The sequence below is a fragment of the Podarcis filfolensis genome (assembly GCF_964270895.1).
Source record: "Podarcis filfolensis genome assembly, chromosome: 2".
Lineage (NCBI taxonomy): Eukaryota > Metazoa > Chordata > Lepidosauria > Squamata > Lacertidae > Podarcis > Podarcis filfolensis.
This window is the reverse complement of record NC_139605.1, coordinates 100,168,926-100,182,845: the sequence shown is the minus strand read 5'-3', so window position 1 is coordinate 100,182,845 and position 13,920 is coordinate 100,168,926. Positions and strand designations below refer to the sequence as shown.

The 13,920-nt window shown below is 44.9% G+C and overlaps 1 protein-coding gene across 3 annotated transcripts in view; it reads left to right on the top strand.

Annotated features, from left to right (window-relative positions):
* LOC310755544 (ABC-type organic anion transporter ABCA8-like) overlaps positions 1 to 13,920 on the top strand; it is an 84,465-nt gene that overhangs the window by 24,997 nt on the left and 45,548 nt on the right. For all 3 annotated transcript variants that reach the window (XM_083598560.1, XM_083598558.1, XM_083598559.1), the window contains 6 exons: positions 3,086 to 3,296; positions 4,004 to 4,177; positions 6,226 to 6,326; positions 8,909 to 9,135; positions 10,721 to 10,859; positions 12,897 to 13,082. In XM_083598560.1, coding sequence (XP_083454686.1) covers positions 3,086 to 3,296; positions 4,004 to 4,177; positions 6,226 to 6,326; positions 8,909 to 9,135; positions 10,721 to 10,859; positions 12,897 to 13,082 — 1,038 coding nt within the window. The remainder of the gene's footprint in view (positions 1 to 3,085; positions 3,297 to 4,003; positions 4,178 to 6,225; positions 6,327 to 8,908; positions 9,136 to 10,720; positions 10,860 to 12,896; positions 13,083 to 13,920) is intronic.

Here is a 13,920-nt window from a genome sequence, read left to right as displayed (position 1 = left end):
CTCACATTCATAACATTTACTATGCAATCCCTCCTCCCTCCCCTCCTAGGCTCCCCCCAACTTCCGCTTCTGGTTTGTTTCTCCTTTCTCCCACTTTGCTGCCTCTTAAAAGAAAAAGCTACTAATAACATATTTATACAATAACTTCAAACCTAAAAATAACAATAAATACATCATATTTACGCGGGTGGCCACAGAGCCTAGGGCTTTCCAATCAGAAGGTCGGCGGTTCGAATCCCTGCAACGGGGGTGAGCTCCTGTTGCTCGCTCCCTGCTCCTGCCAACCTGGCAGTTTGAAAGCATGTCAAAGTGCAAGTAGATAAATAGGTACCGCTCTGGCGAGAAGGTAAATGGTGTTTCCGTGTGCTGCTCTGGTTCTCCAGAAGCGGCTTAGTCATGCTGGCCACATGACCCGGAAGCTGTATGCCGGCTCCCTCAGCCAATAAAGCGAGATGAGCCCTGCAACCCCAGAGTTGGCCACGACTGGCCCTAATGGTCAGGGGTCCCTTTACCTTTACTTAATTCTTAACTTAAAGATAGCTGCAGTACTTCTCCCTTTCATCCTCTTCTCCTGTTAGTTTTAATTTGCTATTACAGTGGTACCTCGGGTTAAGAACTTAATTCGTTCTGGAAGTCCATTCTTAACCTGAAGCTGTTCTTAACCCGAGGTACTATTTCTGGGTTAGTGGAGTCTGTATCCTGAAGTGTCTGTAACCTGAAGCGTCTGTAACCCAAGGTACCACTGTAATGATAAAGCTCTGTTCAGTATAGCATTGCTACTGTAATAAGCACTGTCAATATATTCTTACATTTGAAAGACATGGTTCTAATTGTGCTTTTGCAAAAAAAATAAATTAAAAAGATGGGGGGAGAGGTATTTCTCTCCTTAAACTATCCTGGCTGGAACAGCAAAAAGTTGGCAGAATTTTTAAGGGGTTACATAAGTGTAGTAAGTTGATTTTGGAATACACCACCATGGCTCCAATTCAAGTCAGGCTTGTATTTCACACAAACAAAGGCCTTTCCAAAAATCAGACAAGTTCAATGGTATGCAAATACTGCAAATACTACTTATAAAAAATAGATTTTTAAAAAGCTTTTTTAAAAAACAAACAGGCAACATCAAAGGATTAGGAAAAACAACTATGAGTAATCAAATAAATATCAGAGCATCATTGTGCCTTGAAAACTCTTTCACCCAGATCCTTACGGAAGTCAGTACAAAAAAAAGAGATACCTTATAAGTCATTAAAAGGTCTGCCAACAGAAAACAAATCTTTTCTTTGATGGATTCTGAATGTAATCCCAATAAATTATACACATTTAAAATGCAGTTCCAGGTACAAAGGACAAAATAAAATGTAGTGTGGAAGATCTTCTATCCACATATTCCCCCAAATACATCTATGCTACGCCGGGAAAATCTGATAATCTTGGCCGTCAGTCATAGCCAATGAAAACATCTCGAAACTGAGAGCTGTAAAGGCTTGCTTGAGTCTAGGAAAACTAGGATTAATCAAACAGGAAGATCTGTAATGGTCATTTTAAAACAGTCAAAACCACACAGCTATACTTCCCCTTTACATCTGCAGGTGAGGCAGTAGAAGTGCTGGACTAGTGCCTTGCTTTGGTAATAGACTGGATTACTGAGGCTCAATCCAGATAAGACTGAGGCACTGTTAGTGGGTGGTTCCTTAGATTAGATGAATGGGAGGCTGCCTGCTCTTGGTGGAACTATACATCCTCTGAAGGAGCAGGTACATGGCTTGAGGATCCACTGCTGTCACCTGAGGCTCAGGTGGTCTTGGTGGCATGGGGTGCCTTCCATCAGCTTCAGCTGGTGGCCCATCTGGACCAGGATAGCCTAACTTCTGTTTTCTCTGCTCTAGGTTAGATTACTGCAATATGTTATACCTGGGGCTGCTTCTGAAGTTGGTTCCGAAACTTCAGCTGGTGCAGAATTCAGTGGCTCACTGGGGCAAGAAGGTTTCAGCATATAAAGCCATTCCTGGTCCAACTGCTCTGGCTGCCAATTAGTTTCTGGGCCCAAATTCAAAGTGCTGGTTTTGACCTATAAAAGCTTTATATGGCTCAAGACCGCAATACCTCAAGCACTGCCTCTCCCCATATGAACTGACCCGGACCCTGTGATCATCATTTGAGGCCCGTCTTTGTGTGTCTCAAGAGGTCTGGAGGGCGGCAGTATGAGAACGAGCCATTTCTGCAGTGGCTGCCCACTTGTAGAAGGCCCTCCCCAGGGAAGCTCACCTGAGGAGCTGACATGGAGCCCAAAAGATCACAATTTTCCCTAGCAATGCAAGGGAGGTATTGGAGGCCCATAACGCTTTCTCTGGAACAAAGGTGTAGGACCCCGGAATACAATGCCCATGTTTCACATGTTTTCTGTGCAGACGTTTGCCCATGCTTTTCTGAACAGAAAAAGCTTCAGCTCCATTTTTCTAGCTCTTCAAGGAGTGACCCCACCTTTATGGGCAAATCCAATCTATTTGTGGGGGTTATAGATATATGCATATTCGTGCACATGTGTACAAGAATGCTTGTGTTCAACAGGGGCATGGGGCATTCCGTCATCCCCTTCCACTATATATGGAAATGGGGATGCAGGTGGCGCTGCGGTCTAAACAACAACTGAGCCTCTTGGGTTTGCTGATCGGAAGGTTGGTGGTTCGAATCCCCGCGACGGGATGAGCTCCCATTGCTCTGTCCCTGCTCCTGCCAACCTAGCAGTTCAAAAGCATACTAGTGCAAGTAGATAAACAGGTACTGCTGCGGTAGGAAGGTGAACAGCGTTTCCGTGCACTGCTCTGGTTTTGCCAGTTGCAGTTTAGTCATGCTGGCCACATGACCCGGAAAACTGTCTGTGGACAAATGCCGGCTCCCTCGGCCTGAAAGCGAGATCAGCGCTGCAACCCCATAGTCGCCTTTCACTGGACTTAACCATCCAGGGGTCCTTTACCTTTAACTTTATATATGGAACCATAGGAACCCATAGGAACAAAAACATTCTCATAGCTTAAAACATCCAATGTATTGTTCTAGTCAGTGACTTGTTTGTTATTTCTAGGAGTGGTTCTCGGTGTTGGTTCTCCTCCTCGCATTTTACCTAACAACAGCATGGATATTCTCTGAGCCAGCTCATGAAATACCTCAGGCATTCCTTGGTCAACTAGATGATCCTTCCTTCAATTATACAGAACTTAGAATCCTGTATACTCCAAGAACAAAGATGGCAATGGAAATCATGGAGAAAGTAAAAACCACCTCTGTCATGAAAGGTATATACTATCTATTAAAACATTTTGGTACGTTATTTCTTTAGTAAGGCTTAAGTTGAAAATGGATGAGCTCTTGAGGCTGTTTTCTATGACAGGAGTGTGATCTAGAAGAGATAGGCAAATAATGAGTGTCTTTGTCCATGTGCAGAGTACCCTTTTGTCCCCCCAGAGTGAATAAAGCAGAGGGTTCCCCTGTCAAACAGCCCTTTTCAGGCAGCATTGAGACCTCTTCTGAGGAATCAAGCCATCTGTCAACAGCAGAACAGTGTTTCTTCAACTGGGGACAGGGAACCCCAGTGTTTTGGCCTGCCTGGCTGCACCTTTTGGGGGGGGGGAGTGGGTAACTTTGGCAGCTTCCCACAGGCATGCAAGAGGGAGGTGGTTAGGGAGTGAGATTGCAGCATGCAAAGTTCTCTGTGGTTTCCTTATCCTAAGCCAGGCATAGGCAAATTCGGCCCTCCAGATGTTTTGGGCCTACAATTCCCATCATTCCTGACCACTGGTCCTGTTAGCTAGGGATCATGGGAGTTGTAGTCCCAAAACATATGGAGCGCCGAGTTTGTCCTAAGCTCTATAATCTTGTGAGATGCCCATGTCATAATGATACACTTGAATTGCTTGCAGCCTCTACACAAGAAGCCATTTCTCTCACTCAGTCTCTCTGTATGGAGGCTCATATAGTAACTGCAATTTTTTTTGTACTAAAGGTATAAGATTAGAACCGGTAGAAGATGAAAATGCAATGGAAGCTGCGCAAAAGAATGAATATGATGATGATGACTATGAATATGTTGGAGTTATTTTTCAGGACGACACTTCTTATCGACTCAGATTTTCTTATCCTAGAGTGGTTTCTCCAAGCGCTAATGTTGAAGAAATCGGTAAATCCAATATGCCTTTGTATTTACATTCCATTTCTTAGATATTCATAGGTGTACTGTGCAGTCGGGTGCAGATCTGGACCCACATGTTAAGTTAATAAAGATGAGTAAGCTTTTAATGTAGAATGGACAGCTGCATATCTATCCTACACATAGACCTAAAGGTACAGGACCATTAGGTCCAGTCATGACCAACTCTGGGGTTGCGGCGCTCATCTCTCTTTACTGGCCGAGGGAGCCGGCGTACAGCTTCCAGGTCATGTGGCCAGCATAACTAAGCCGCTTTTGGCGAACCAGAGCAGCGCAAGGAAACACCGTTTACCTTCCTGATGGAGCGGTACCTATTTATCTACTTGCACTTTTCAGTTACAGATAGGTAGCCGTGTTGGTCTGCCATAGTCAAAACAAATTTTTTTTTTTCCTTCCAGTAGCACCTTAAAGACCAACTAAGTTAGTTCTTGGTATGAGCTTTCGTGTGCATGCACACTTCTTCAGATACACTGAAACAGAAGTTGCCAGATCCTTCTATATAGTGAGAAGGTGGGGAGGGGTATTACTCAGAAGGGTGGTGGGAATGGGTGGTTGGCAGATAGCTGGGATGAGCCTGTTGACGACTCTTAACGACTGCAATAGGTCTTACAGGAAAAAGCAAGGGGTGAGAAGGTGAAAAATGGCTTTGTCATGTATAATGAGATAAGAATCCAATGTCTTTGTTCAGACCAGGTCTCTCCATGGTTTTAAGTTTGGTAATGAGTTGCAATTCAGCAGCTTCTCTTTCCAGTCTATTTCTGAAATTCCTTTGTAGTAATACAGCTACTTTGAGATCTTGTATAGAATGTCCTGGGAGATTGAAGTGTTCTCCTACTGGTTTCTCTGTCTTGTGATTCTTGATGTCCGATTTATGTCCGTTTATTCTTTGGCGTAAGGTTTGGCCTGTTTGTCCAATATAGAGAGCTGAGGGACACTGTTGGCATTTGATGGCATATACAATGTTAGACGATGAGCAATTAAATAGTCCCGAGATGGTATGTGTGATGTTGTTGGGGCCAGTAATGGTGTTGTCCGGGTGTATGTGGCAGCAAAGTTGGCATCTGGGTTTATTGCAGGCTCTGGTGCCAGTGTCCGTGTTACGTCTGGTTGTAGTATTATTGTGGGTTAGGAGTTGTTTAAGATTGGGTGGCTAAGACCTATTGCAGTCGTTAAGACCTATTGCAGTCGTTAAGAGTCGTCAACAGGCTCATCCCAGCTATCTGCCAACCACCCATTCCCACCACCCTTCTGAGTAATACCCCTCCCCACCTTCTCACTATATAGAAGGATCTGGCAACTTCTGTTTCAGTGTATCTGAAGAAGTGTGCATGCACACGAAAGCTCATACCAAGAACTAACTTAGTTGGTCTTTAAGGTGCTACTGGAAGGAAATTTTATTTTTTGTTTTGACTACTTGCACTTTGACGTGCTTTTGAACTGCTAGGTTGGCAGGAGCAGGGACCGAGCAACAGGAGCTCACCCCGTCGCGGGGATTTGAACCGCCAACCTTCTGACCGGCAAGTCCTAGGCTCTGTGGTTTAACCCACAGCGCCACCCGTGTCCCTATATATAGACCTATAAATAATTAAATACTTCTGCTCCTTTTTCTTCATGTAGGAAGATATTTAAAGTAGTCATGCACACATATTCATCTACTTGCTCCTCTCCTCTGTCCCTGCTCTGAGCATGCATAACTTTTAGGCCAGAACCCTGTGGAATAGGAGGTGATAAAGCATTTCTAACATATATGTCCTACTTCAGAAATGAGACCAGATAATTCAGAACGTCAAAATCCGAAGAAAATTTCAGATTAGGATACTTTTGGAAAGCTTTTAAATTATGTTCCTTCAGACCTTTCATAGGATTTACCGAGCAAAGAATCTTTTAGAACATTTGATATTCCCTTCTGATTAAATCTGGTTTAATTACCGTACATTTTCAATGCTTCCATAACAGTAGGGAACCTAATAGAATGTGCATATAACACACTGTCCACGTCTTCTTCTTCTTGCTTGTAGATTACTGTTACAACTATACATCAGACTATTGTAAAAATCCAAAATACTGGTTTCAAGGATTTCTATCACTGCAGTCCAGCATTGACAGTGCTATTATTGAAGTAAGTAGCGTTATTTTATTATTTGAGGCATTACACTGCTGTATCATATTAGTCTCCCTATCAAGATATATATTAAATGTAATATAAAAATGTGGAAGTCTGACAACAAAGTTAACCCAAGCCCAGCCTTAAGTCTGAGTTGCTTCCTTGACAATACAACAGCTCCAGGCTCCAGCTTTCTGTATATATGGGGAAATAGACCCTCTGCAACACAAGTACACACTTGAAGAAACACATCTGGACTGTGCATTAATAAATGAGTAGCAACTGTACACTTGAGTACCATTAAAAACTGTTTACTTTCCCTCTTGCATATTCACCATCAGGAAGGTGTCCTGATCAGGCCAGGTGAGTCTCAATTTTCAGGGAAAGGGTGGAGTAACCCCATCTAGAACCAGGTCGAAAGGACACTGGGATCAGAAACACAAGGGAAATCTCAACCCAGAAACAAGCAATAGTTCATAACAAGGTAAAAAAGGTAAAGGTAAAGGGACCCCTGACCATTAGGTCCAGTCGTGACCGACTCTGGGGTTGCAGCGCTCATCTTGCTTTATTGGCCGAGGGAGTCATGTACAGCTTCCGGGTCATGTGGCCAGCATGACTAAGCCGCTTCTGGTGAACCAGAGCAGCGCACGGAAATGCCGTTTACCTTCCCGCCGGAGCGGTACCTATTTATCTACTTGCACTTTGATGTGCTTTCGAATTGCTAGGTTGGCAGGAGCAGGGACCGAGCAACGGGAGCTCACCCCGTCGCAGGGATTCGAACCGCCGACTTTCTGTTTGGCAAGTCCTAGGCTCTATGGTTTAACCCACAGCGCCACCCACATCCCCTCATAACAAGGTAGGGCAGATTAAGTGAAACGCGCAGTTCACAAGCATCTGGGAAATGAAAGACACAAATTGTTTTAGCAGCTCCCAGACCTCAGCTGAGTCAGGGATGGGGAATCTGTGGTCCACTGATTGTTGTTAGCTTCCAACTTGTATCAGCCCTGCATGGCTAACGATGAGGGAAGACAGGAGCTGGAATTCAGCAACATCTCAAGGGTCATAGGTCCTCCATCCCTGAGGCTTATATAGTCTAGTCCAGAGGGTCCCAAACTTATTTGGCCTACTGCCCCCTGGAAATTTGCCGTCTTTAATCAAACAAACAGAAAGATGCAATGATAAATTTGCCTTCTTTTATGCATCTATATTTCTACCTAAGTCCTACAACACAGTAAAGAAAGATGCTGTTGTAAATAAGACACCTTGAAGCTTGACATTATAAATAGGCAAGCAAGCTGCGATCCACTTCCTGGGCCTGGGTGAAGCTGAAAAGGGTTCACCGAAGCCTGGGAAAACCCCTTGCCTCCAGCACAACCGCCGGATCCAGGGGAGGCATTGTTGCCATCCCACGACTGTGCCCAACCTGGCGATAAGCGTCATTGCACAACAGATGAAACATGTATGAATGGTTTTTCAGAGTTTTCTCCTCTTCTTTCTTTATGCTTCCACTGCTCCCTTATTTTTATTCAATTGCACCAGAGGCTTCTACTGCCCCCCTGGATCGTCCCAGTGCCCCCCAGGGGGTGGTATTTGTTATATAATGAAGTTCTCACTCTGGGCCAGCAAGGAGATACTGTAGATAGTTATGCAAATAAGGGATCGAAAGTGCCATTCAGTGATTGGATAGTTTTAGAAAATTGTTACAGTTACATTGTACTGGAACTCTATATAAGCAGGTTGACTGAACCCTTCAGTTCAGTTCTGTCCTGGCCTGTGAATAAACAAGAGCTGTTTGAAGAATCGCTGTGTCATCTGATATGTTCACCCACAACCTAACAGTATTGCCCACTTTGGGAAACACTGGTCTAGTCTGACAAACTTCACCCAGGCCCAGCTGCAAGCGCTCAGCCTGCTCTGCAGGAGCTTTTTACTGTCAACGAGTCCCTTATAGTTTTATTAAGCTGGGCTCTCTGTCACAAGGCCTTTTGCTTTGTGACTGCCCAAGCCTAGATTTTCTTGCATCTATGTATTCTAGGGCTAGGAGGCAATTCAACTTCTGCTTCTAAACAAAGTCCTAAATGTATACCTTCTGTATACCTGAAGGAGCACCTCCACCTCCATCATTTAACCCGGACACTGAGATCCAGCTCCAAGGGCCTTCTGGAAGTTCCCTCATTACAAGAAGCAGTGCTTTTTTCGGGGGGGGGGGATGCAGGGGTATGCATACCCCTAAACATTTTGTGAATCTTTGTACTTTTGTCCATTTACTGTATTTATTTTCCTCAATTTGAAATATAAAATGGTGATTTTCTTGAGTCAAAATGAGAGTACCCCTAAACATTTTTTAAGGAAAAAAATCGCTGGCAAGAAGTGAGATTACAGAGGGCCTTCTTGGTAATACTGTGGTTTAATAATTTGTTGGAAGCCGCCCAGAGTGGCGACATGTGAAGACCTTTTTGCCATTGAGCTATGTCTGCAAAACGGGGATGAGCAACAGGTTCATGTGGCAATGAGAATTGTGAAATACTCCAGAACTGTTGTGGAATTGTTCAATGACTTTTTCCTAACACTGTTGCCTTCTTAACTTTAATTTTTAGCTGATCACCAACCATTCTGTTTGGGACGAAATGAAATCTATTGGTGGCATCCGTATGAGATCATCTTCTCTTACTCCTTCAGATAGCTTAGCAAACAACCTGACCTTTCTGGCTACAGTCTTGTGCTTCTCTCCATTTTTGTACTTCTTGTCACAAAATGTTTCAGGAGAAAAACGGAAATTGAAGGAGATGATGAAGACAATGGGGCTACGAGACACAGCATTCTGGTGAGCTATGGGATTGGCTTCCTATGAGAAAAAGGATAAAAGAATGATACGAGGCCCCTAGATCTGAGTTTTTGTATTTTAGACTATAGTTCTGGAATATACTCAGAGTCGCAAAGTGATTTCATGCTCTTTATTCAGCTCATAGTGGTGAGGAGGAATGAATGAATGTCCCCTCAAAGTATCTGCTTTATATACATTATTTACACAATGGGCTGCACATGATTGGCTAATTCCGGAATTCTACTGTAAGCCAATCAGGTTGTGGATTCACTTCTATCTGGAGCATGATTGGGTGGTTCCTGCCAACCAATCATACTGCTGCATTGTTCTAGGACCAATCAGACTGCTGCATTCTGAATCCTATTGTTCTAGGACCAATCAGACTGCTGCCTTTTGGATCCTATTGTTCTAGGACCAATCAGACTGCTGCAGTTTGGATCCTATTCAACTCAGTACATAACAAGTTCCTTAATCATAATAGAGATTGGACTGGAAATGTTACCACCTTGGGCACTCTTAGGTCATTAGACAACACTGAACATGGAGGTGCCGCTTCAAATGGGAACCTGAGTTATTTTCCCTCAGCATAATCTTCTGGTACTCCTACCTTGGCTGTGTTGCCATTGGGTTGTTTATTTCCTCTTTCTTACTCTACATCATCAGCTGCCATTAGCAAGGGTGAAGAGCATGGTTCCATCTGCCTAAACATTTGATCCCTTCCAGGAGAAAAAAACTCCCTCAGTAAGAAAATGGCAAATAAGATTTTGTGAATACAGTGGTACCTCAGGTTGCATACGCTTCAAGTTACATACGCTTCAGGTTACAGACTCTGCTAACCCAGAAATAGTGCTTCAGGTTAAGAACTTTGCTTCAGGATGAGAACAGAAATCGTGCTCCGGCGGCGCAGCGGCAGCAGGAGGCCCCATTAGCTAAAGTGGTGCTTCAGGTTAAGAACAGTTTCAGGTTAAGAACGGACCTCCGGAACGAATTAAGTACGTAATCAGAGGTACCACTGTACATAGAATCAGCAAGACTTAAAGCAGTGGTAAGAGGCCAATCAGACCAAAAACTGAGGAGTGGACTTGCGTGAAGGAATACATCAAAAAACATTGTTCTGGTATTAATATATCAATATGCAATGAATGAAACTTATAGAGTAAAAAGAAGAAATGGGTATAAGATGAGATAGTCAAAAATAATATTGATAACACAGCGAAAAGAAGAAAAGAAATAAAGGAAGCCACACAGAGGTGGAGGGAAGTCAAGATTTATGTTTGCATGTTTGTTTGTTTGTTTTCTTTTTTGTAATCTAAGTTGAGAGGTGTATGTATGTGTGTATAATAAGTTTGTTTTGTGTTTTGTTTTGTCTTTGTAAGTATTGTATTTATCAATAAAAGTTTAAAAAAACACCATTTGATCCCTTCCAGTCATAAAACAAAACTTCCATGGATGCTTCTATGTCAAATTTCTCACTTAGGCAACTTTGAGTGTCGTCTTTGTCCTCTTTCATTCTGCATAGCCTTTATCCCAATCACGTGCCGGAGTTCAAATTGTCAAGAAGACTAACAGGATTTTTCCATCATAGGCTATCCTGGGGTCTGCTGTATGCTGTGTACGTTGCGATTTTGTCCTGTCTGATGGCATTTCCCTTGATGATTTCCTTTTTGACTGCAAGCACCTTTCCTGCAGTATTCCTTCTGCTCTTCCTTTATGGCATATCATGTGTGAGTATGTGAATTTTATTCTATAAAGTACTTAATTCGGGGGGGGGGTTGGCAGCAGTCAGGCCCGTGCAGGTGGTGGGCAGCTGAGTACTTTGCCCCAGGCCTTGGAGGGCTAAGCTGGCCAGGGGCTCCCTGCCAGGACCCTGCCAGACTTACGTTGTCATGCCAAGAACATCTCATGCCTCCCAGCCAACCAGGAACTTTATGGGGGAAACAAGACTCTGGCCCCATGCTTCAGACACAGGCCTGGCTGCAGTTAAGCCAGCAGAATGCTAGCTGTCACATTCCAAATACAGTGGTACCTCGGGTTACAAACACCTCGGGTTACAAACACTTTGGGTTACAGACTCTGCTAACCCGGAAGTAGTGCCTCGGGTTAAAAACTTTACCTCAGGATGAGAACAGAAATCGCATGCCGGTAGCGCATCCGCAGTGGGAGGCCCCATTAGCTAAAGTGGTACCTCAGGTTAAGAATGGTTTCAGGTTCAGAACGGACCTCCGGAACGAATCAAGTTCATAACCAGAGATACCACTGTAACATTTTCTCCTACATTTTGATTGTGGTTTGTCCTCTGAGTAAGGATGCCCTCTGTACACAGTTGGAAAGAAACTTAGGGTAAGCCAACTGTGCCTTTTTCCAGATTTTATCTTTTTTAAACAATACCACCACCACCACCAAACATCCTTCTCAGGATTGTTGGAAGGAATTCGGAGATGCTATGGGGCAAAGAAATCATTTAGTCCTCTTCTTGAGACACTATGCCAACAATGGCTCAGGATAAGAAAGGTTTAAATATTCCCTTTTGGGGAAATGGTCCTGTGTTTGAAGAAGGCAGTCGGTGAAGAACTTGCCCTGCTTGCTCTCTGTTTGTATCTCTTAACATTATTTTAAAATGTAAAATAAAATAAAAAATATGGACAGGTTTCAAGTGACATCCAACATTGCATGAGTAGATATCTGCCTGTGTAATGGGACTTCCTCTCCTCCACCCTGTAGCCCTTTGTGCACAACCTCCCCATGTAACAGATTGTGGAGGTTACTGGCAAATGGGATTAGTCATGATTAACCTAATGAGCATATATGTAAAATTAATATGCCCCCACCAGACACGTATCAGTTTCACTTGTTTACATTGAATTGCATTTGCCATTTGACCACCAATTTACCGTATTTTTCGCTCCATAAGACACACTTTTCCCCTCCTAAAAAGTAAGGGGAAATGTGTGTGCGTCTTATGGAGCGAATGCAGGCTGCGCAGCTATCCCAGAAGCCAGAACAGCAAGAGGGAGAGCTGCGCAAAGCCTCTTGTTGTGCTGCCTTCCCAGCGAAGCAGGATGAAGGACGGAAGGGAGCCTTACGGGCGGGCGGACCAGCGGCTCCTTAGCCTGATCCTCCCTCCTCCTTCCTCTTCCTCTTCCTCTTGTTTTCCCCAGCTGCCTTGGGCTTCTCTTGAGCCTTCCTGAGAGCCCGGCTGCCCCCTAAGCCGGCTGCCTGGCTGTATTCCTCGCAAGCCCCTTGATGTGCTGGAAGCAGCAGCAGCAGCTGCGGCATCGGCAGCCCCTGGCAAGGCTCAGGAGCGCTCAAATGCATAGCACAAGGAGGGGAGAGGCCTCAGATGCAGAATATTTTTTTCCCTTGTTTTCCTCCTCTAAAAACTAGGTGCGTCTTATAGAGCGAAAAATACTGGCACTTAAGTCTGTTGATTTTAGTGGGTCTGCTCAAAGCACGACTTACTTCGATAGCAATCCAATCTCTTTAAATTACAGTGGTAACTCGGGTTACATACGCTTCAGGTTACAGACTCCGCTAACCCAGAAATAGTGCTTCAGGTTAAGAACTTTGCTTCAGGATGAGAACAGAAATTGTGCTCCGGCAGCACAGCAGCAGCAGGAGGCCCCATTAGCTAAAGTGGTGCTTCAGGTTAAGAACAGTTTCAGGTTAAGAATGGACCTCCGGAACGAATTAAGTACTTAACCCGAGGTACCACTATAGTATCGAACTCAATTCCTGCTAACTGGTTGTATCCTGTTTTTCAGATATGCTTCTGCTTCATGTTCAGTTCTCTCCTAAAGAAGCCTAAGACCACTTCATTTGTCGTCTTCCTCTTCATGTTTACTCTTGGAGCCATCAGCATTGTTCTGTTGATCAATTTAGTTCCTGCAGCTTTGAAATGGACTTTGAGTGTGTTCTGCCCCTTCGCCTTTGGTGTTGAACTGTCAAAGGTAGGGCGCTGTGCTTTATTTGGAATGGAAAACAACATTCTACCCCCCCCCCAACCTTGGTGAAGCTGATTTTCAGGCATGTTTTCAGTGGAGAGCAGAGGTGCCGAGTTGTGCCCAACATTGTGGGGCCTGTTGTGCATGTGACGAACACTGGGTTGGGAGGAGGCTGACCATGGAGGCAGGGGCCAGCTCTGTCCTTTCAAAAACAGGAAAGTGAAACCCTGTCAGTTCTCCCCACCCTGCCCTGCCATGCTGGCCTGCAGCCCCTTATTTCTTTTCCTGCTCTCTGTGTGTCACATTCACAGCAGAGCATCTGTTTCTTTGCCCCTGTACCTGATGCAACAAATGCCACAGCACAGCCTAACCCTTCCTGACGACTCTCTTCAGCACGGTAATAGTAGAAACCATGCCCCCCCCCCTTTCCCAGCAAAGGCGTAGCTGTCGGCTGCCCCTTGCCTCAGCCCCGGGGCTTGCAGCTTCCTCTCCCTCAGCGTGGGGCTGAGGCGGAGGGTGGAACAGGGGGCAAAATGGGGTGGCTCAGCCTGCCTAGTGACAGCTCCTGGAGGAGGCCAATAGTGGGAGGAGGCCTAGCACGGGGGGGGGGGGGGCTCAGCCCCATCCCAACAGACTTGGGAAGGGGTCTGAAGGAACCTCAGCCCTATAGAGTTGGCGCCTGTGGTGGAGAAAGATCCCAACCACCATGGTAGCACGGGCATTTTCCAGGGCTGGCCCTGCAATGCAGTGGCAGAGCTTCATGCTCCAGCACCGGGGGGGGGTGGAGAGCTGGTGGGGGCAGGGTTGGCACACCTGCAGGGGGGCAGCCACGATGGCACCCTAC